The sequence below is a fragment of the Lissotriton vulgaris genome, chromosome 5, assembly GCF_964263255.1.
Source record: "Lissotriton vulgaris chromosome 5, aLisVul1.2, whole genome shotgun sequence".
NCBI lineage: Eukaryota > Metazoa > Chordata > Amphibia > Caudata > Salamandridae > Lissotriton > Lissotriton vulgaris.
The window spans coordinates 599,836,865-599,861,305 of NC_141693.1; the positions used below are offsets into that span (position 1 = coordinate 599,836,865).

Sequence of the window (24,441 nt, forward strand, 5' to 3'; positions counted from 1 at the left end):
GCGGGAGTGGGACGGCCCCACTCCCACACTGCCAAACCAGTGGTGAACTGCCCACCAGATTATAGTTTATTCCTGTCTGCCAGGCGGGTATTTGTCATTCCCACAGCGGTGCCTATGAAACCGGCACCACAATGGGAACGTCAAAACCAGTACCTATACAGCTGGAGTGCTGGAATCCATACCTTGCAGGTACTGGGATGCATGCACAGAGGGGGCACAACATGTGCCACCCTGCATACACCCCATGGAGCAGAGACGCAAGGAGGCCCTGTAGGGCTCCCTTTGTTTCCTTACTGCCATGAAAAGCGTGACAGTGAGGAACTTGTAATATGCTTGGTGGGGCCGCAGCAGCCTCGCAAAGCATTTTGTGTGTGGCCTCAAGACTGCCGTGCCATAGCCTGGAAGCTCTGAACACTGCCGTTGCAGTGGTCTTAGGCAACCCGACTGCCTGGGTCATAATAAGTCAGAAGACTGCCACCACCGCGCCTCTGCAAGTCTGGCAGTCTGTGGACCACCAGACTCATAAAGAGGCCCATAGACTTTAATGCACTGGTAACACAGTGGATGGGACATCTGCCACGTTCTTGGGAAGTTTCCCATCTGCCAATCTTTAAATAAGGCCCTGTGTTTTAGGCTGCTGGTTTGCTTCAACATGAGATTGTAATACTAGAGCAATAACAGATAATAAGTATCACAAGAATGATCATAGATCGAACAATTATTTAAATATGTATTTTATTTTTGCTGGGCAAGACAAATGAAGAGGGAAAACACTTCGGACAAATTTTACAAATGCACAACGTACTTGTTATCTTAAAAATGTATTTTATACACACAGAAACAGAAGTTGTTATTAAAGGTATTTAGAAGATAGGTTCCAGTTCAAACCGTTCTCTAGCATCTCTGCTCCAAAGTAGCATATTTATCCATCATTATAAATAAGAGAGGGCTGGATGTCTCTGAGTAGTATTGCAGAAAATACATAATTAGAGGTAGAGTTACTAACCCAACAATCCATCATCTATAGTAGAAGCTGCCACTAAGATACTAAAACACTAGTTAGTTCTTTATAAGCCTTTTATGTCTGCTAACAAAGCTCATAAATCACAATACAAATGGTGTGCAGTCTGCCAAATGAGTCGAGTAAAGTCAGGGGCATGGTTAACATCAGTGCAGCAGAGGCACAGAGTTGAGGGGGGGACACAGCAGCCAAAATAAAGCTGGCATTTACCACTCAAGAGGGAGTAAAGTGGCACATTTTCCTTTCTGGCAAGGGTCTGTTTCAACCTTGCTAGAACACGGAGTACAGCGAACTAGACAGAATAAGGTGACTGATTAAAATATGGGGAAAGAGACAGAGGGAGCAAGGGAAATAGAAATAACGAGGATGAATAGCAAAGTTAACACCACGTAGGAGATGGAAACAAGAAAGAAAGCTGAGTAGATGGTTTGGAACAAGAAGGCAAAGGGAAAGATTTTGGAAGGGAGGGTGAAAGGAAGAAGAGGAGATGGAAGGGAAGGAGATCAAAAGGATACCTGGGTGGAAGAATGAAATGATGGCTTGATTAAAGATACATGGAATGGTGGAAAGATTAGTGATAGTATGGCTAGATGAATGGGTGGATTGAATGGTGAGAGGGTGAATGGAAGTGTGGATGAAACGATGGACTGATAAAAAGGTGAGTAGGTGGATAAAAGGGTGGTTGCAAGAGTAATGGATCGATTGGTGTATTGAGGATGGAAATATGAATAAACTTTCTAGAGAGGGACTGGCTTGATTTACTCAGTGCCAATAATGATATAGCTCAGTGTTGAGGACTTTTTTGCTACAGCCTTGTTTAGAGGTCTTCATAATTATAGTTCAACACCAATGTTTGAAGGGGAGGAATTGTTCGACTCTCACCAATACAGGACTAGGGTGTCCTATTGGAGGCAACTGCAGTGTTTCATATGACGTGCACACATATGAATATCCTGACTTAATAAAAAATGTACAACCGTATAATTTAAGTGTTCTTAATAAGCACAAAGCAATTGGTGTCAGGAAAGTACTGAGAGTCCTCACTCTACAACATATAGAGCTCTTTCTGGAGGCCCCAAGTCAGAATGCACCTGCTTAACAACACTAAGCATCAGAAGGCAAACAACTTCCTAACAGCTCTGAAGATTAACACATACTGGCCAGAAGTGCAGTTGGTGGCAACATAATACATGTGTTTTCAATGAGGGAACATGTCTAAGGACAGGAGGTGGAACTGCTTATCAGAATTGATATGGTCTCCAAAGCAGTACAACATTAACACATTACTTCTAAAGGACATGCACGGGGACAGGTATTTTCTTCACATGATGCAAAAGAAGTGTTATGCTTTCTGGTGCAAAGGAGACATTTTGTAGCTGAAACATTATTTCCATGATTCATGTTTTTTGCTAAACACAGGAAAACCTGAAATCTACAAATTCACAATTATTTAACTGTTACCCATTATTATGACACCATCTCCTAGTCATATGTATATTTTCGTCACTCAGTGATATGAAAAGCTGCATCCTGATTTAATACCATGGCATTGTTCCCATTAGGGTTTGCAGTAAGGGAATACATACATTAGTTCCACTGAACTTTACAGTATTAATATCTATTTTATATGCTAATCCTAAAAAATATGGCATGGATCTCAGTATCCTTGTTCAACATTGCTGATTTAAACGGACACCTCATTTGGCTTTCTTACTCATGTTCATCTGTTCATCAAAAACAACAGCGCCCATATCAAACATTTGACAATGTTTATCAGTGGCATGGTCTCCCGAAGTAGACTATATCCATACATGAAAGAAAAACCTGCCAGGAGACAGCAAATGTTGCAAACACTTTCTACTACAAAGAAAGCACAATTGCCAGTCTAAAGTACCTGAACAACTCAAGATACAATTCTGAACAGGTATATTTGGGGATGGCTTTTTAAAGAAAAAAACAAAATGTGGTAATTACATTCATTAGACAAACTCATTGAAATACATTGCTACCTATAAAGTGATGCATTTTAGATGTTTGCATTCATCAAGTCAACAACCACAAGTAGTTCAACTTGGAGAACACATACAAAGCTGGACACACAAGATTCATATTGATCAGTGGAAGAAGACTGTCCAAGCAGGTGTTGAGACACTGTAGAAGAGGGTCATCTAGTAATACTTAAAAGCCAACACAAAGTAGACTTTGTTAGGACAACCCTACAATCAGGGTAATCTTGCTCAGTAAAATGTAAAAGTGGCAAACTGATGATAACATCACATAAAAAAAACAGTGCAATGACAGGGTCACACAAAAATGTTGTAGTGAGCGAGTGCACATTTGGCAAATGAACACATACACTAGTGATTACACTGCTTGAAAGGGTTGCATGTCAGAATACAGTATACAGAAATATCCTCTGGCAAATTTCCCGCTAAACGTTGCACACTAGGGTTGCATTGCAGAGTCAACTTTTGCTCCCTTTGCAGACGATGGTTAAATGTAAGAAATTAATTGCATGGATAGGTGTATACCAAGCGAAAGTGTCGTTCAGAAGGTTAGGCATGAATTCTTGTGGTTTGCTTCAACATGTCATCCCTCAACATAAATGACTAGGAGGTGGTTGTTGGTACTGGAGACCTTTAAACATTACTATGTGTTTTTTACATATTGTCCGAGACAGTGCATGAGCGTTCATTTGCGAGGTCTCTGGGGAACTAAACAAGCATCTGCAATGCAATAGGTCTCACATTTACGAAAGTTTGAACTACATAGTAAATGACATTGCCTTTTATTCATGTTTTGGTTTTTAGAACATAAATAAAAGGCATTGTCATTTACAATGCCAATAGCTTAAACTCTCGCAAATGCGTGACCTATTGCATTCCAAATGCTTGTTTTATCCTTCAGATAAATTAAAGAGCATTTTTTCATCACATGATCTTCCTGCAGTCTTTTAATGGGAGCTGAGTGTAGGGTGAAGGGCTTATTTTAATAAATTTATTAGGACAAAGTTGGGAGCACCTCCCTTCTTCTCTCCACATCGCCTTTTACATCACATTTTTTCTCATTCTTAAGGCTTATAACCATTCCAAGATCCTTCCTGTGGGTTCTCCTTCGTTTGCAACAGAGGTTCTGTTGCCCCCTTTCCCACCCCTAACATCAATGAGAGAGACAATAACACCCACTGAAATAAGGCCCTTTATGTCGGAATGTGTTTTCCCAGCAAAAATATTACAGAATATTTTTGACACTGTTTTACTGGATGATGTTGTACAAAATATCATCTTTAAATGGGCAAGACCAAAGATACAAATTTACTGACCAGGTCAGAAATATCTACTAAAGATGTAGGTAAAACTGTGAGGCAATAGAATATTGTGGAAAATATCGGACAGTTTCAGGTTTAAGTATGAGCAGGGACACATCTATGAAAGCTAGTGTAGACCACAATTGAAGACAGTAGTAGGTTCCAAGTTCATGATTAAAAAACAGCATTATCATTTCCACTGAATAAATAGTATGAACTGATATTGATGTGGAGTAGTGGGATGGTCGATTTTAAAATAAGTCTAGGGCTGGAATTCTGTCCCTCACTTTGTATACAATGATTGTTCTAAAGAGTTACATTTGCTGCATTGGGCGCAAATGCCAGAGTGCTGTAGCGTGTGGAGATGGACACTGGTCTGGTGGTCGCTGGAGCTTTCAGTTTAAAACAATGTTGGCGGCTCTTGCGGCTTCTCATCCTCACTCAGTAGGACCTTGCACATATCTGAGTTTGCGCGGTGCAGTGGAAATTCTCTTCCTGGGATAATGGCTTTCCTTCCTTTACACACCTTACTGGTCACATTTCTCAATGGGAATGATTCCACCAGGGTAAAGATTTCTCTAAAGAATAAATAAAAATCAAAAACAACGTTAATAATCTATTTTATAAACAAACATGTCTAATATGCACAGTTACATTGTCCGATGGGGCTCAAGAAACAGTTTAGACCTTGCTTAACTTTGTAGCGGCGGATTAGTCAATACAATGTTGCTCAACCTCTCATCAGCCTGGATTTTGGTACAAATTACATGAAGAGGGTTAAAGAGGCAACCTTGACTTTTCTGTCATGCTGCTATAGAATAAATGTTGGTTTGCCGTCTACAAACAAATTTCTATTTCCTATCACTAATGTTTTTCTTAGCGAGAGATTAAAACACAACCTTGACCTCAACCTGAATCAAGTAAAAGAAAATTACAAGCGAAATTTAAGTCAATCTCATTTGACGATATTTTTCTGTAAGATGCTTCTTGTTCTCACAAGATTTACTTGTCTAGTTTTTCAGATATAGACGTCTAAAAGTATTCTATTTTTTCCCAACCAGGACCAGATTCTGTAGGTTCAGCGATGTTCCCGACTGCTTTGTAATACATCACGTTTGATCAGGGGCATACAACTAAGTTCAGAATCATTATTTTAAGGGGTTGAGCACGTCCTATTTGTGTCATCCTTGGGGGCTACCTAAATGTTAGTAAATTTGTTTTACTCAAAACACTGGAAGGACAACAAGGAGAGAGACAAGGTGTCTCAAGAAGAAATATGTTGCTATAGATTGGTTAAAAAAACACTTTATACAGAATGACTGAAAGCAAAACTTGAGTGCACGTATTTTTGTTCAATTTAATTTACTGTGTGATTTTTGGGAAAACTAGGCAATTGCATACCATTACTAGGGGTACGATCTGGGCGTATAGTGAAGTAAAAATGCTGACAATAATTAGTAAAGGTCTATTGAGGCAAATTTAGGATAAACTATTGCAGGATTTCATGCATGATGTATCCTGTTAATCACACTACGAAAAACTGGAGCAATTTGTTAGCTGTTATTTAAGAGCAGGGAAGCAAGAAATTGATGCAGGGGCTAGAGGTTGTGGCGAATATACTGATCAATTATAGGATTTTCGAAAGAAAGCATCATTATATTTCACCACAAAAACCTAGTGCTATGTATAAAACAAAAAATGAAAATAAAAACAATGAAAGCTATTAAGACCTGAAAACAAATTAATGGTAAAAACTGGGTGTTCTAGTTGGGTACTCATGTTTGTGAGACATCAATAAAGCCAAAAAGAGCAGGACAGGGGGAGGACTTCAATGACAATGAATCTACTATGTTGTGTTCTTACTTACAGGATTCAAATGTAAAAAAAGATGAGTTCAGACGGTCACTCCAGCAATGCCCTTTGAACTTACCAAGATCTTTGGATGTCATTTTCACACCAATGCTTAAGTTATTTGTAGCCGTCAATGAAATTTCATATTTACTGAGAGGCTGTATGTTAGTGCTATGGTTTAACAATTGGGCTAGGCGTGATCAATAAAGCTAACTTTTAATAAGTGGTTTGAAAATTAACAATTTCTCCATTACAAACACAGGCTTAAGAAGTAGAATGTCTGCTCTACACAATGCAGTGGCACTTGTTGGAAAGGCTGCTCCGTCGACATGGGAGGGACTAGTGCAGGTGCATTGCACAATTGTGGACTTTGACACATGAAATTATGGGCCTAATTTGGATGTTGGTCGGATCTGTCTCCGACCGAGTTCAATGCAGTTTCGGAACGAACTGACCTAGGGTCGGCGGTCCGAAACTGCAAATTACGATGCGACCACACATGATGTGGTCTCAGACGACCATTTCCCTATGGGAGCTTGTACGGCGGTTGGAAACTGGCAGCCACACAAGCTCCCATAGAGAAATGGGTGTTACTGTAAATCCCTGCATGGTGCCTGCCACACGGTGCAGAGATTTACAGGGGGGCACCATAGGTGTCCCCTCGGCACCCAACAGGAAGTGGCGGAAGAAGGGGGGCCCTGCTAGGGGCCACCAAAGCCGCTTTCCATGCCGGGCTTTTCATGTCGGAAAGCCCGACATGGAAAGCCTGTTGAAAACCAACATCATAATCTCGACGTAGAAAACACAGTCAGTACGGGCTTATGCGCCAGGTCCGACTGACCGATCGGCTCCTTGAACCTGTTAGAAACCAGTCAGATTGACTGGCCGGTTTCAAACCCGACCACCATCATTGTAATATGGAGGTCGGATTTGAAACCTTGTATGTGTCGACCGACAATAAAATAGGCCCTCTGTGTTGTGTGGGCCACATGGACAAGATTTTTTAGGGTCTCTTCACCACCTTCTCCCTTTTTGGTGCACTGCTTATGAATTTATGGTCAGTAGTGTGCAGAGGTAAGGGGTGAGAGTACCTGCAGAATTCAGTGTGCTGTGTCAAACCCATCACTTATCCTAACTATAACCCTCAACCCAACCCATTCCATACACAAATCTAAGCCCTAACTTTAAAACCAACTCTAAACCTATCCATTACCTTTAATCCTTAAGTTAACCACCATTACAAATGTATTGTTCAAAAATCAAAACTATTTTAAATTACTTTGAGAGCCAACAATTTTTGTTAGTGAAAACCATATTAATGGTGTAAAAAAGGAGCTCAGTGGTAAGCAATGAAATTCACCAACCGATTTAATTCAATGATTGGTGCTATTCTCGGTTTCAATGTAATAATATACTGGAAACTAGAATCTACCCTCTGGAGAGAACCCCTCAGTAAGACAAAGAGAACTTCAGATGAGGCCCTTTGAAGGGTGCTTAGCTTGTTGCCAGAATGGCATTAAACTCTGCATGGCATTAAATTCTGCCTGGTATGGTAGAATTACACTCTAAATCAAACCTCTTCAAATTAATTAACACTGATAATAGGACTTGTCCCACTAACATAAGCTGTGAAGCCAGATTCGATGGGACTCTATAGCCTAGCAAAGGTGAGTAAAATGGATCTGAAATGTGCAGTAAAAAGAGAGTTGGTTGTGGCATTGAATAAATAACATTTTGGCATTGAATTAAAAAGTGCAAAAACAGTGGCTAACTTACAAAATGAGTTGGATTCAACCTGTACCTCAACAACAATGACTAACTAGGCTGAACACCTATTTGTATTTTCATTTTCTGTTGAGAGGACATGTGGCCTGACAGTTCAGGCTGGATGGCCTCTAAAACATAACAACCAAGACAGTTCCCCATAGGGTTGCTCGACGTCTACTGTAGTACAGTAAGCAAAAAGAGATGGACTCCAGTCTCAGGTCATTTCCAGTGAATAAGGCCTTTTCAAGCATCCAAATTATCACTTTGTATTGTTGTAGCATACAGTATCTACCATTTAGTCAGGGGCCCATACATTTGAGGCTTAATCAGTTATATCTGTGTGAAGTCACAGGCTCCTGGGATAATTTGCTATTGCGACAGGTGCGGGTGACAGAAGAAAGGACAGGTGTTACATTGTTTATATGAAGGGAGGACACAACCCGGTAGGTGTCTTCAGACATTTTATTAGATAAATCCTACACCAACCGAGATCAGCAACCGCCACCCTTAACCCCCAGCAGCAACTGTCCTCCTCGAATACCTTTGAGACACAATTCCAGGATGACCATGACTCTACATAGAACAGATGACAGTTCAATATTCTAAGCACAACGCACCACTTATCCACTCACTAAACAACAACAAAAACCTGTACAGCAACCAAACCTGAATCACACATGAAAATGTGCAATTGGCAGAAAATTATGATACATAGTACAATTTCATCAATGTTACAAGAAAGAAATAACAATAACTAAAAAGTATAAAAATAATAGGGAAAATATACATGACATTAAGTGAACAATGAAACATGCTACTAAAACAAAAATGGCATACTTTAAACACCACATAGTCTTTCCAATAGATGAGTCTGGCTAAAGACCTTATGGAATGTCTGGGAAATATTCTTGGAGCATGATTGCAACAATGACTAAATAGCGAATTGCTGTGCTCGCATTTACCAGGGATCAGACTTGCCTCAGACTAAACCCATCAACGGTATTGTCAGAATTTCCACCATTCTATTTCACCAATCTAGATATAGGCCACATGTCACCATTATCCAGCCTAACAACATTTCTCATTACTAACTTAATGTTGAATGGACCCATGTAACTTAACTTACCCTTTCGCACAAATTCCGGCTTCATTGCTGATGCCATTTCACCCACCAACCATGGTAGAAACTTTGTACAATTATTTTTTATCATTGTTCTTCTTGTACTTGCTCTGATAGACATCTCTCAACAACTTTCCCTCACTTCTGACTTCATTCATTTCTAACTCTTCATCCAATCGTCTCAATCCTTGAATCGCTCCACTCATCCATGCTGGATTCAACTACATGTTCTAAACTCTTCCTCTCATCCAGAAGAAAGGTGACTTGAATGTTTCACTCAATACATCTGACAAAGGCCTTCTCATTTACACCATGTTTTGCATACAGGAATTCACCACTTGATTCATGTGCTCAGCAAGATTGTTCATTTGGAGAGAATGCAACGCCGTCTTGAGATGAACTATAGACAAATCGTTCAGAAACTTCTGCAACTCTTAAGATGCCAACTGAACACCTTTGCCTAAGACAATTTTAAGAGGGACCCCTTCACGAACAAACTCCTCCATTAAGAAGTTGATGACAACTCTGATGTCGATTGAGCTCACACATTAGGTCACCACCCACTTGAGAATATAATTTACTAATAGTATCACATATCGTTCATTGGGAGGTAAAGGATAGAAGGAACCATCTCCTCCCTAAGTGGCCCTCATGCAAGAGATTCATGATTTTATCTCTTATACCTCTGTGTGGAATAACCCTATTATCGCTGAACAGTTCACTTCCAATCCAACTCAGTTCTTCTTTTGCATTCCAAAATCACCTTATTGCTTCTGATAAAGATGTGAACTCTGCCCATCCCTTAGCTGTGAACTCTTTGAGTTCCCTAGTCTCCTCATTACACTCCCGTGCCACCCACCACCCCTCTTTACTTATAGCACTTTCACTAACCCAGATAATGTGATCAACATCTGAAATCATCTCATCTTTGTCTAATGGTAATCTGGATAGGCAGTTCGCTACCAGGTTCTTGGAACCAGCAATATACTCCACTTGGAAATTGAATTCACTGAACCCCTTCATCCACCGCTTAATCCTGGCATCAGCTCATTATCCTTCCTAATGACAAATACATGAACTAATGGTCTGTGATCAGCCCTAAACACATATGACATTCCCCAAAGATAGAACTTAAAATGTTTGATTACCCATTCACACACCAATACCTCCCTATCGATGACAGAATACTGCTCCTCCGCATCCTTGACCGAATATGACGCTAATGCTATGACACATTCTTCACCATTACACATTTAAGAGTACTGCCCCTAGCCCTTATGGGCTGGCATCTGTAGACAAAATGTTTTTTTAGATACATCAAAGAGCCCCAGGGTGGGCGTTCCATCAATACAGTTCTTAAAGGCTTCAAAAGCCTCCCCACACTCTTTAGACCATACAAATGTCTTTTTTTTTTTAAAGTATGTTTATTATTGCAAGAAAGAGCAGGTTGCATTTACATAACGAAAAATATCAAAGTATACTTTAGTAAACCATTCAATTAATTCCAGAGAAATGAAAGAATAAAAAACATATGTAAAGGTTAGAGGAGAAACAAATACATTTTAACGAAACAAATAGAGTCTTTAACACGAAATACAAAATCACAAATACGTTTGGCCTCATTTTCAAATAAAAGTTATGTAGTTAAGTTTTCAAAATTCAAAAAATTGTTTCCAAATCTTTTCCTTTTTTTTGCCCGCTTTTGGGCCTCTGTGTTTTGCTAGCGTGAGTTCCATTATTCTTATTTCGTTTACCAGACTATACCATTCTGATATATTTGGCGGTTCTTTAGAAATCCATGATCTTGCTATCACTAACCTAATACACGCAAATATTATAGTTATAAGATCTTTATACAAGCAATTAACGTCTTGAATGTCCAAAAGCACCAAATGTGCTGAAAGCAACGGGGTATTAATTTGTTTACTTTTTAAAACATCGATTATACCTTCCCAGTATGTAAGTAGTTTTGGGCAAGAAAACAGCATATGTTCTATTCCAGCTGCTGTCAAATCACATTTCGAACATTTTGTTTTCTCAGTTACTAAATTGCCCTGTGTCCAACTGAAAATTCTTTGCAGAATGTAGTATAGTTGTGTGATTGTTCTATATGATTGTAATCTTAAATTAGAGGAGTGTACTATACAATTTATATGTGATAATGAGGTTGCGATCTGCACCGAATTAATATTCATGCCAAGTCTGTCTGACCATTTAGACGCAATTTTAGTACTATCATCATATTTGCCACGTGACAAATGTTCATAACCCAAACTGATAAGTCATTTTGTTCTTTCAGAGTATAAACATTCTAAAGTATCTGATTGTGTTACTTCCATTATTTTCATTTTGCGTATCAAGTAATCTCTTATCTGTATATATTTAAAATATATATCATTTGTTAGGCCAAATATGATTTTTAGTATGTCAAAATCCAGAAAGCCATTTGGGCCATATAAATCCCCCAAAGTACTAATACCCCTTTGAATCCAAAGATTTCCTGTCCCATCTGAAAATATATCGGGAAGTCCTGGGTTGCCCCATAGTCTAAGTTCAGCATTAAAGAATGAACTTTTATCTATAATCATAATTTGATCCCAAATCTTTTTATTATGTTTAGCCGTCTTAAATTTAACACGTTTGAAATAGTTAGGATCATGTAAGCGAAATAAGAATTGATTACAATCTGGTCCCAGCATGTATTGATGATAAAATAGTGAATTCTCATTTTTCATCAAGCTTCTTATGCGCCGAAAAAAGGTTGCGAGAAAGTATAAATTGAAATCAGGAAAATAAAGAACCCCCTTTTCAATTGGTAATTCCAGACGTTTCATTGCCCTACGTGCTTTTTTATATCCCCATAGGGGCCATACAAACGTCATATCTCTTTTTCAGTAAAGCACGGATAGGCAGAATCGCACTGGAAAATTGGGTATAAATTTGCATTAAAACTCCACCAAGGAAAGATCTCACTTGGTCTTTGTCTTGTGGGGCTGGCGCTTTAAGGATCAAGTCAACCAAATCCAGTTTGGGTTTAATACCCTCAGCAGAAATGGTATGGCCCAAATACGAAACAGCGCTGACTCAAAATTTACATTTCTCTTTCTTCAATGTTAGTCAAACCACAACCAATCTCTCTAACAATTTCACAAGTGTACTATCATATTCACTCAGATGTTTTCCATAAATCAGGATGTCATCCTGAAAGAAAAATATGCCCAAAACACCCCCAAAAACCTTCTTCATGATCCTTTGAAACCATGAAATGCGGATGCTAAACCAAATGGCATCCTGATGAAACTGTAAGCCACCAAAGGTGTGATGAATGATGCAAATGCCTTGATTTGTCATATAATTTAACTAGATGATATGCAGATGAGAGGTCCATGACACTTAACACCCCCAAGCAAGCTTAAATCTACAGAGATGTTGGGAAGAGGCGGACGATCAACCTAAATGTGCTTGTTTAAATCTCTGAGGTCAACACACATTTTGATCTGCTTGCCCCGATTTTTAGGTGCCAATACAACTGGAGCAAGCCATATCAAGGGTTAAATCTCCTTGATTATGCTTTCCTCAATCAATCTGCTGATCTCTCTCTTCTAAGGCTTCACCATGAGATTGGGAACTTTTCAGATTTGGTGAATACAGGGAATAGCGTTTTTCTTTAAAATTATTTCGTGTTTTTGAATATCTTAATAAGACCCACTTTAACACTGAACTCGCTTGGGAAACATTAAAGAATGTCACCATAATCTTGCTTCACTGATACAACCATGACTGGTTGAAAGGCACTGGAATTCAACTTTATCCTCATAGCATGTTGGTAATCCCAACCTGATAAATTGTCACCCTAGTCAGCCACATACTCTTTTCCCAAAGTCTCCTTGTCCATAAACATAATCCTCACGATGGCATACCCCAAAACATCAATCTTGTTACCTCCATAGCTTACAGGACTAATGTCAGATGGGAGTAGAGAAATGTGTTAACCACTAAACTCCTCCTTCCAAATTTGAACACCCACCATGGTATAAGGTGAACTCGAGTCAGCTAGAAGGAATTCAATTTCCCTATAATCTAGCTTAATGTAACACTTCAGCATCATCAAGAGACCCACATCAACTTCACTGGGATTGGGCTTAATGATTAAAACTATCTTAGTGAGATCTTCACTTACTAAATTACCAGCCTGACGGACCCTTGTCACCCTTACAATCATGGGCATAGTGACCCCTTTTTCCCCATTTCCTGCAAATAGAATTCCTGGCATTGCACTGAAAACTATTTGGAGAGTGGCCTGGATTGCCACATCGATAACATTCAATTTTACTATTCTTTGCTTCCTTATTAATACCAATTTGTTTCACTTCGGATCTAATTTTATCAACATCTTCAGCAATTTAATTTATTTCAATATTAGCAGAATCACTCTGCAAAGGGGGAAGTATAACAGGCATCTCATCCACCCACGTGTTTGTGCTCTCTATTCTTTCAACAAAAGAAATAGCCACTCTGAGATCTGATCTGAGGTTTTTATCAATAACTTCTCTTCAACCATGATAATATTGGTGCCTCTCAAAAACTGATCCCTGATTAGCGAATTGGTTCAAAGATCAAATTCACAAGTGCGTGCCAGTGTTCACAAGCAAGCCACATAGTTCCCCACACTTTCACCTTTCCCTTGTGTTCCTGAAAATAAATAGTGGTGCTCCACAGAAACGTTGATCCTTGCCTCAAAATGTTTTCTAATATTAATATAGATATCTCAAAATAATCTCTAGGTTCTCCTGCATTGTAAATGTAAATGTATAGGCATTTATATAGCGCACTACTTACCCGTAGGGTCCCAAGGCGCTTCGACCGCTGCGAAACCCTTCCTGGCTTCCCTGAGAGATGGTCCCTTAATGGGTATCTCCAGGGTGAGACCAGGCATCCCCGGCGGTCTGGTGGGGCCGTTAGTGAAGATGAGGCAAGCTAATGCCCAGAGTTGCCGAGTGTGATCGCTGATCAGAGTGGGCACCGAGGTGAGAGAATTATCGAGTCCGCTGACCCTGGTCCAGAAACCTGCCGCGCCGGGAATCGAACCCTGGTCCCGGGCCGTCCTCTGCTCTCGGGTCTGCCGCCTCTAACCAGTGAGCCACACTACTTCACTGGAAGTGGTTTCAAGGCTGTCATAAATATTGTGACGTTCCACTCCTAAACTCTACATAAGAACTCATTGTTTCCTGGCATGAAACTTTTCACCCCCTATGGTTATAAGCTATGAATCACAACATTTTTCCATCCCATTTCTTCCATAGTATAAGCGGTTCACCTTTATCAGATAAAAACACAGAAGGTCAAGGGATACAGGCTTCTTCCATCTTAGAATGATGTGAAGGTTGAAAGATGTAAAAGTTCAGAAGGAATATGCTTAAAAGATAGGAGACCAATTTAAATATACATGGTAAATGAGTCACCTGTTGAAAACCAACAGTAGTGCTAAAAGATAATAACTCGTCTAAAAGAAAGAGGATAGCGGATAATCACAAGCACCGTTTTCCTTATTCCCAGTAAAGTCACCAGTTTCTCCGAATGCTTGAAAAACAATCACCCAACTCAAGATGACTGCTCCAGGATCCTTAACTCAGGCTACATCCATCGCACGTGTAACAACGCAATGTCCCAAAGCAAGATGGCTGCTACATTGCACGTCCAGGTGATGCGACATCCCTTGTGTGAGTGTTGACACTGCCGCTGTGCAGTACACTACCCCTGAACAAGAGAGGAAACTGGTTCTCTGCCACGCTCTGGCTCCGAATGTGAGCAAAGGCTTCAATTGTGCCTCGCACTGAGATTAAGGCATGCGCATGTCAAGCCACTGTGCAGCACACTACTTCTGAAGCGCGAGCAGGGTCTGACTCTGGGAGAGGTGACACATGTTGACTCTAAAGCCTCAGGGAAGACTCAGTGGTGACTGCGCTTGCCAAATTCTACATTTCTATTCCAGTAGCATTCCACTAAGATGTACCTAGAAGAGATGGCAGACCCATCGTCAGGCAGCGAATGTTCAGCAGTAAGGTGGGGGATTTTCTTCAGGTTCCACAGGAGAAGTTGTTGTAGTTTCAAATGTCAGGCTCCTCCTATGCTCCTTGTCACCAATGTTATGTCATTCGCATGAAGGGAAGGCAAGACCCAGTAAGTGTCTTTTGGCATTTGTCAGATAAAACCTACACCAACCGATATCCACGTCCTCCAGCTTTAATCCTTAGCACCAACTGTCCCACTGGAATTCCTTGGAGACAGCATTCCGGGATGACCAAGGTTCCACATAGAACAGATGACAGTTCAACATTTTAAACACAACACAACAACATACTCACGACTGAGCTATGCAGAAGAATATTTTTTTCAATATTAGGAAAAGGATTTCATTGTTACAACTCCAGAAACAAATTAAACAATCCCTAACTTCAGGCACAATGAAATGTTGTAAATGTGTACTTGTAAATATATGGATTATGTACTCAAAAGTATTTCTTACAAATCAAGGGTATTTTAGAGTTCTAATGTTGACATAGTGCTGGATGAACTAAGATTAACTATGTTTGAGTCACTGTTCGAATTAAATGTGCCATCAAGAGCTTTCACCATAACAGCACTCAGGATATTTGATTAAACATTTTCAGGAGGCCAAGGGCAGCTAGTGGTTGCTTGGTTCAAATTGGAACCACCAAAAACAGCCTCAGTGTGTTTTTAACACAGAAATACAATACCAGGAAAAACGTTTTCTGGATAAGTGTTAATCTCCAGCAGAATCTAAAAAGGAATGAGATAAAATAAAACTACCAGAGACTCCCTACAGTAACAAAAGAAACTAAATGTTAAAATGCTTGCAATGGTCACACCATATCACTTTGACAACCACATTAACTAATAAACACTTAATAAATATTGGTGAATACCAGGCTTAGATAATACTTTGAACAGTATCATTACAAAAAAAAACCTCTCATTAAATTTCAAAGTGGACATACCATGTGGTACCACGTTCCCTACAACCCATGACAGCTGTATATAAATGCACATGGCTTGAGCAATCTCGTAAAAGCTTTAAAATATATAGCAACTGTAGCTTAAGTCATCAAATGTACATGCAACCAAATACATATTGGGAGCACAATTAAGATGCTCAAAGAGAGACTACAAGAACACTTCCACTCTAGAATCTTCAGAAATGAAGAGGTCAGATACCCTCTGGGAAATTGCTATTTTAACTATCATAGTAAGGAACATAAATGTGAACTTCAATCCCCCTGCCACTGCCATGGTTGAATTCTAACCTCAGAGATGGAGGCAGAATACTTATGCTCAGAAAAGTTGAGCCAAAATGGATTGCCAGATTAAGATCAGTAGATATGAGACAGGGCTTGGCTATGTTGAAAGTGGTTGCTTTCTATGAAAGCTCCCAGCAATGGACCGCAGATACACAATGACAGCTATCATCAGGGCATTGAGGCACTCTCAAAGGTGCAGACCCAGATGTGGAAGGCTGGAGAGGGTCTGGCGCCTCTATGACCTTTATGAGAACTACTGTCCCACCATTGTCCAAAAGAAGTGCTTAGGTATGGCAAACATCTGCACTGAGCCCTGCCTTAGCACCTACATTACTATTAGGAGCGTCTCTCTCTGTTCATTACAAGCAGCACTAGTGTTATCAATGTCTTATTACTACCTAGTCACCTTGGTGGTTGTTCCTTCTCCTGATCTTACGAAGACTTTGAGATGAAGATAAATTATTTCTCTCACTAGCTCTTGAGAATTGCAACATTATACTGACCAAAAACAATCATGAATACTAGTTAGTGAGTCCACGGTCTTCAAACAGAAGACCGCATGTCTGTCTCACAAACACCAAGGCTGCTGCTGTTCTCAGTGGCTATAACGGATGGAGAACACTCTTCACCTACAGATAGGGATAAGGGCCCAGGTGTTATGCTGGACCCCCCCTCACAAAGAAACTCAAACATTAGTATGACCAATGGAACCCAAGGTCACTGAAAAGTCTGAAGAAGAAAAGTCGACATGCACAGGTATTTAATGTACCCATCTAGACATGGCAAAGAAAGGCTAACAGAGGTGGAGAGGAGACTAGAATCTACGCCGGACTGGTGTCAGGAATTTTGGCACTTGAGACACGAGCTAACAGACACACAAGACAGTCCATTTAAGGCATCCCCCCAAAAAGAAGAACAAGGCTGCATGCTGACCTACATGGTAGCCTTCATCCCTCAGCTGTTTGTTATCACATTTCTGCTGCGCAGAAAAAGGAGGGACCCCCTCTGGAAGAGCAATAAAAGGTCAGGGAGAACAGAGGAAATACATAACCATCAAAGCAAAAAGTCTCCCTCTGACCTACAGTTATTTTACAATGATATTATTTCCCTTTTCATATGTGAGCCGTCCAAAAACTATTCAAAACACAAGCCAAATCATAAAAATATATTTTTAATTTCTTTTATCAAAACATTTTTTGTCATTTTATTCTCTTTTTTTAAATATATATAAATTATTTTTCTCTTTTTTACAATTACAGAAAAGCAATACATAAATTATTCAAAATCAAGATGTATATAAATAAAAGATCAAAAAGACATAGTAAACACAACACATATTGACCCCGAGAGAGGAAACACTCAACAGACTCACACAAACACTTTCATACCATGTAACCACTTTCCCCAAACACACATTCAATCAGTCTGGGAGGATCTGCTACAGAGTGACATAGTAGTTTCCATAGACTATATCCAACAACTGCACAAGGCATGATCTTGATCAGGCTCTAGTCAAACACATTTCTGCAACACCTAGAAATCCAGAGAGCCCACCGTATACGCCCAAGCAAATCGGATGGAGCGAATACCACCCACCCAGTAATGGGTCCATTTTGTTATCAGCAGCAAGCAGGAGCCATACTACAGGCTGCATGAAAAAAGAATGGCACGATTATCCTTGAAAACATAATCCACATCTCTACAGACTTTTCATTCAACACTAGCACAAAAAGGAGACACTTCATGGTACTACTTCCATATCATTAATGCTGGGATATCAACTATGGCCTGCTATACCCACCCCATAGACTGCTAGACTACATAATACTGTGATCCACAAGCCTTTGAATCCACCTGCATGGAGGTGTCTTTATCTACCACAGACACTGTACAAGACAATACACCTCATTTACATGATGACGGGCTTCCGCCAATGGAGCAAGAGGATGAGTCACAGGGATGGAGAGTCTGTCCAAAATGATGGACTCCCTGACTCAGGAAAGGGAAATGTGCAGATGGCAAATGTTAACCACCACAAAATGAAAGACTGAAGACTTTGAGATAGGCAGTCGCCCCAATTTTAGCACCTAAGGCATCACTGTGATGCACTATGTCCAGACAAAGACCTGCAAACTCTTCAAACATAACTTCATCTATATGTTTAGTGGTTGCACTTTTTGCAATACTGATCTTCAGGTTAGATCTACATTGTCTATATTTGTACCGACCTACCTCTGTTGTGAAGGCCTGTTGACCACCTTTGAGGATATTGTGGGTTTATCCTCTGGTTGAAATTGGCTGGTACATAGAATCCCTGATATAGCTGGGAGGTAAACAGGAGGGAGATTTGTTCTCCCTTCTGTTACCTGCAACTGGACACCATCTGAATAAACCACACATGGAACAACTCAACCACTCATGCTCTTGCCTCTTTGCTATTGTTCAAACTCACAGTCAACCACTTACATGTCTAGTGGGATGCAGTAGCCTCAAAATGACATTGGGAAACCGACCTGACATTCTCTGCCCTTTTAAGCTTGGGATGAGTTGTCCCACAGAGTCAGGATTTAACCCATAGATTAGGGTTAGTGTAGGCCCCATATATATGGAAGAGATTATCCACATCTCCCCCTTCTTTATTTTCACCCACTATTGGTCTTTTATTGCTACTCCCCTCTTTTTCCACATACTTGCTACCTTACTAACTACTATACTAGAGCACGCCACCCATATGGTCAGCTTCCACAACCTCATTGGCCCCTGTGCCCATGGTCTCCTCTAGGAAGATTTGAAGCCTCTCTCATTTTATTACGCACAACACAATTTTTAACTTCTTGTGTGTTAATATTATTTCACTTTCAGTTCCTTTATTTCGATAACAGATATCATAAAAGCATCAAGCAACATTTTTAAAAAGGTAAAATTAAATGAATGCAAATTGTTGTGTAAAACATAGATAATCTGAGAAGTCTACTCGGCCATATTATTGATATTGCTACAATCCACTAATCTGATGCTGAAACAGCTAAATTCTGAGATGACTGGGTAGAAGTTGTCATCAGTAATTCCATATGTTCAGTTTGGAATCCCGTGGTGGAGATGTGACAATGAGAAAATGTGGTCTGATGTAGTGAGGCGATTCTGCTCCACAAATCTTTGCCCCAGAAAGTGCTTAAGTCGTGGTCTAACCCAGAAGATCGCTATGTCTTTGCTATACTCAAACTCTTTGACACATTCATGGAAGTTGGCTCAATCTACATCCCTAATGTTTCTAAGATGATCTTCTGACTGTCCAGAATCCTTGCAAGATTTTGCTTAGTCTATCTGGTGCTAGGTCGAGATTGGATCCCAGCTTTAGACTCCCTCGTAGTCAGAGCAGAAGGAACAGATGCAATGAAAGTGGCAGAGCAATAGTCCAAGATGTATGGCTGAACCACAATCTGGTAAATGTCTGCTGACTTTAACACACAAAAGACAAGACTATGTGTTCCTCTCTTAGCCCACAGCACACCATCATACATTACTTCTAGTTTCCGGTAACAGTACTACTCCATGTGACCCTGTGTTGCATACTGGTGGGATCGTTTGATAGCCCACTTGGGACACGACCATGGCCGTATAAGTACCCCCCATCCCTATGGAGATTGCAACCCATGAAATATCAACAGCTGATGACAAAAGAATCTTAAATTGCATATCTGGGTGTTCAGGCAAACAATGAGACTTCAGTCACCATGGTGCAGCTGCTGTGAGTTGCCTGCAAAGCACCTTGGGGAGGCCTTAACATAGAAGACTCATATAGAATTAATAATATTCCAATATAGATCAAATCAGACATGACAAATTAGTTAGGGATCTCACTCCGCAGTAAAATGAACAGCTAACAACTTCAATATTGTGTCTGCTGATATTGGAGAAGGTAATTATCAACTAATTTTTCACTGACCAGCAGAACGTGCTCTGATCGAAGTATGGCAGCAACACCATGAGTGTGAGGAGAAAACTGGAAGGCTACTTGCTTTTCAGCTGCACCTGGGCAACTCTCAATCGACTAAAGTGGCTTGTGCATGACGAATCGAGGTGCTGATGCACCCAGTTGAGATCTTGGACCTTTGATTCATATTACGAGTCTCCGCGCAGCTCTCACCCACTGGCTAATCCCTCAGAATCCCCTCCTCTTTTTCCTGGACCTGGCTTCTTTTGTTTCTCTTTCAGGAATTGCGTTGGATCTCCTTCCAAGATTTGTCCAGGAAGGTGAGATTGCACTAGCTTTTAATACATATAGACTCAATGTGTGACACTTGGGGAGAATTCCGCTTACATTTTCTGTCCCTTCTGCCGGGATACCCATTGCTCCTATTTGTGTTGGTTATTGACCTGCACCTTCATGGCGATGTTTTTAATGCCATGTATTCTGATATATTGAAGACACTGCTCAATAAAGAAGTATGGCAAAAAAATCTGATGAATTAAACTAAACAGATATAAAACCCTGCTACAAGAAATAATAATATCCAATTTACATTTAGCGCTTCATACAGCACTTATACTAATTCTAAGCATTTTATATATCTAAATTTTATATAAAACAAATCCCTTAGATGGCTAAGATGGCCGCTGAAGTGGAGCCCTAGTGACGAGCTCCGGGGCTAGGGATCTCCAAGTCTGGATTAAATCCCTGAAGAACCCCTAAGCACGTCCTGGGACCAAGCGGAATCTCTGCTCGATGTTTTGAGCTAATTCATAGACCAAACGCACACAGACAACTCAAGACGCAGAAGGGAAGCTGTTACCTGGTCAGAAGACGAAGCTGACTCCCCTCTACGGACTCCGTGGACGACCGACCCTTCACGACGCAGAACACCAGCAGCGGAGCAAACATGGAGATCCAACTTTGCATCGGATCCGAGTGAGCCTGTGGACTCCGAAGAATAATCGGCGGCGGCTCCTGTGCCGGTGAACGCAGACGGGCCATCGCGGGAGGCGGAGCTAGGTGACCGCGCGGACCGGCAGAAAAGGTAGGATCGCCTGCTCCCCCAGCGTGGCCCCACCAGCGGATATAGCCCTGAGACTGCAACCACACGAGAATAAGCACAGGGATAACGAGGACACTGTAATTGATGAGAAACGAGAAGCGGCTCGCCTGGCCTTAAAATGGCGGCCGCTTAGGACGAAGTTAATTCACACGGCCAAAGTGATCTCGCCAATCCCAAACCTCGGGGCATGGACATAGAAAGAGGTCTGGCACCACGAACCAAGGAAGGAAGACAGCCCGGACCCTCCGAACAGACAAGGAAAAGGGACTTGTTAATTCTTAGAATCGAAATGGAAATAGGACTGACGCTGGGATCAAGAGAAAGGAACCCAACTATGTGTGAATACTAAGAGGGAAAGGATTAAGTGAAGCAAAAACGAACCAACCAAGCCCCAGAAATAAAAGTGGAAATAAAGAAAGGACCAGGAAAAATAAAGAAAGGACCAAGGAAATAAAAAGAAACTAAACAGCTGCAAGGAAAAAGAGAGAAAATCCTACCCCTTCTCAGGAAATCGTCTGGGAGGGACTAGGCTACCGTCTGATACTGATTACTCATCTCTAGACAACTAGCTCCCACGAGTAGGGATAGTTAAGGAATATAATTATTTAATTAATCAGCATAAATTGCAACATAATAATAACGTCAAAGAACTGATTGGAAACTATACCTCAAAGAAAATCTATACCTTACATCTAGAAACTACAGCTCTGAGTTACGTGATTTCTGGATCCCCTGGATACACCAGCTAGGGACTACTCAGTGCAAACTGTCTATAAGCCCCTACAGTCCCTCATTGTGAAGCGAAAATGGATGGAGGATTCCTAAGATCGAATGGATTCAATGCAAAGAGCATAGATTACCCGTTAACTCTATCCAAAAATGCTGCCAAAAAATTCAAACACAATACTCTGAGAAAAAATCCGGACATGCTGTTCTCCGACCCATACTTCGATACAGTCAAAGGCATCATGATGAACGACCTGATTTTCTACACTGACAAAACAGCTAAATGGCGTAGCGCCCTGACAGAAATGCTGTTCACTAAAACTATAAAAAACATACCATATGGCACAAAAATAACAACCTCATTAACTAAAAGAAGTAGTACAGATTTATACATTACTATGTACAAAACGGGAATAGTATTGATACAAGCAACCAACAGAGAACTCAAGAAATTTGAGATAACCTTCCAAAACTTAAAGAAATACATAGAAGGACCAAGCTACCAACAAAACTTGTCATTACCAGATGACACACTTGAAAATAATGACCCTAATACGAGAGACACCTTTCGAATGGAGGACCAGATCAACGAAATCGGTAACACCGGAGATTCAACAGAAAACACGAGGGCAGTACCAGAGAACAAGATAGTAATGACAACGCTGACCACTAGCCCTCGAAATAAAGAGAAGAACCAGGCCCCAAGGAAAGAGCCGTTGCCGCTAACGCACAACTCCGCCGCGCCTGAAGATTGTACCCCAGCTCCAATCGAGTCTCTTTTGGAAGTTAACAAAATGAAGAAGGTTGATGATATTGACCCTCTCCATCCTCCCTCGAAGATGAGACTTGAGCCCCAGAGACCTCTATCCACTAAAACACCCCTTACATCCCATAACATTAGAAGTAATGGGGACACCTCTCATAGAACCTCTTATAGAACCAGAACCTATAACCAAACCAAGGTTACTAAGAAAAGATTTGTGGCAATCAGAACAGATTATTCACGAAGAAGAGCAAACTCTAATACCAATCCAGCCATGGCTATCTCACATACGAAATCATCCCGAACTCAGAAACAACTCAATGAACTTCAGAAACTCGTAGATAACCTGGGACAAGACTCGTTGAAAATCTCACAGACAATCGGAAAAATATGGGAGATGGCGATAAGTACGCACACCAAGGTCTCACACATCCAGAATCTGGTACTCAGACCCAACAGACCTAACAGGACCAAGCCTGTGTCAAATGAAGAAGCTCTGGCTTTACTCCGATCTTATGAACAACCGGCCCGGAGTAGAGAAGAGTATATCAATGTAGTACCAACTGACCCCAACAGAACATCCAGAAAGAATGACAGGATAGCAATTCACCGAAATTTACAACAAATTCAGCTAACCGCACCCGAATTTGATAATGGAAAAGGCGTAAAATCTCAGAAACCCCTGAATTGTCTACTACTTAACTGTCGCTCGGCAACTAAACATGCATCAGACATAGCTGCCCTCATCATCAATAAGGAAATTGACTTGGCCATCCTCACGGAAACATGGCTCAATGAAGCATCCTCTCCTACCATGGACCTCTTAATACCACCACAATATAACATCGTCAGATTAGACAGACCAAGGAATGTGGGAGGAGGCATAGCTTGCATCCACCGCTCAGAGATCGAGGTCTGCCAATTCCAATCTGACCCCCTAGAATCCTGTGAATACCTTGGTATCAACGTAAGAACACTAAATAATCAAAGCTGCGCCTTGCATGCATTCTACCATCCACCAGGTGAGAATGCAAAGTTCACAGAGCAACTGATGGAGATCATAACGACCTACTCTAACGCGGATGCCAATAACATATTCCTAGGCGACTTTAACCTCCACTGGGATGACGATAATGACAAACTGGTCAACTCGCTTAAAGAATTCCTCAGTGAGTTAAAACTTATACAAGCATGCAACCAACCCACTCACTCACAAGGAGCGACCTTAGATTGGATTATTGCAAGAAAAGATGAGGTATCAATCCTCGCTATAGACCCATGTGACTGGTCCGACCATCACACCATAACATTTACGATACCGACAATGAAAAAGGGTAGGACCGGGCAACCACGCAAGCTCAAAAAATTGATCCGAGACACAAAAGAGGCTAATATCGAGCTACTGGTTGAAAGGTGTGAGAAAGATCTGAAACCACCTTACAATAAGCAAAATGTAAATGAGTTGACGAATCACTACATAACCGCGATCGGTAATATTGTCAATGACACCATGCCCCAAAAACTGAAAAAA

The 24,441-nt window shown here is 40.8% G+C and overlaps 1 protein-coding gene across 5 annotated transcripts in view; it reads right to left on the reverse strand.

Annotated features, from left to right (window-relative positions):
- Positions 1 to 718: 718 nt before the first annotated feature.
- The window catches only part of LOC147711306 (microsomal triglyceride transfer protein-like), a 370,310-nt gene continuing 346,587 nt past the window's right edge, over positions 719 to 24,441 (reverse strand). For all 5 annotated transcript variants that reach the window (XM_086922044.1, XM_086922041.1, XM_086922045.1 and 2 more), the window contains one exon: positions 719 to 4,906. In XM_086922044.1, the coding sequence (XP_086778170.1) occupies positions 4,729 to 4,906 (178 nt within the window). In that variant the 3' untranslated portion in view covers positions 719 to 4,728. The remainder of the gene's footprint in view (positions 4,907 to 24,441) is intronic.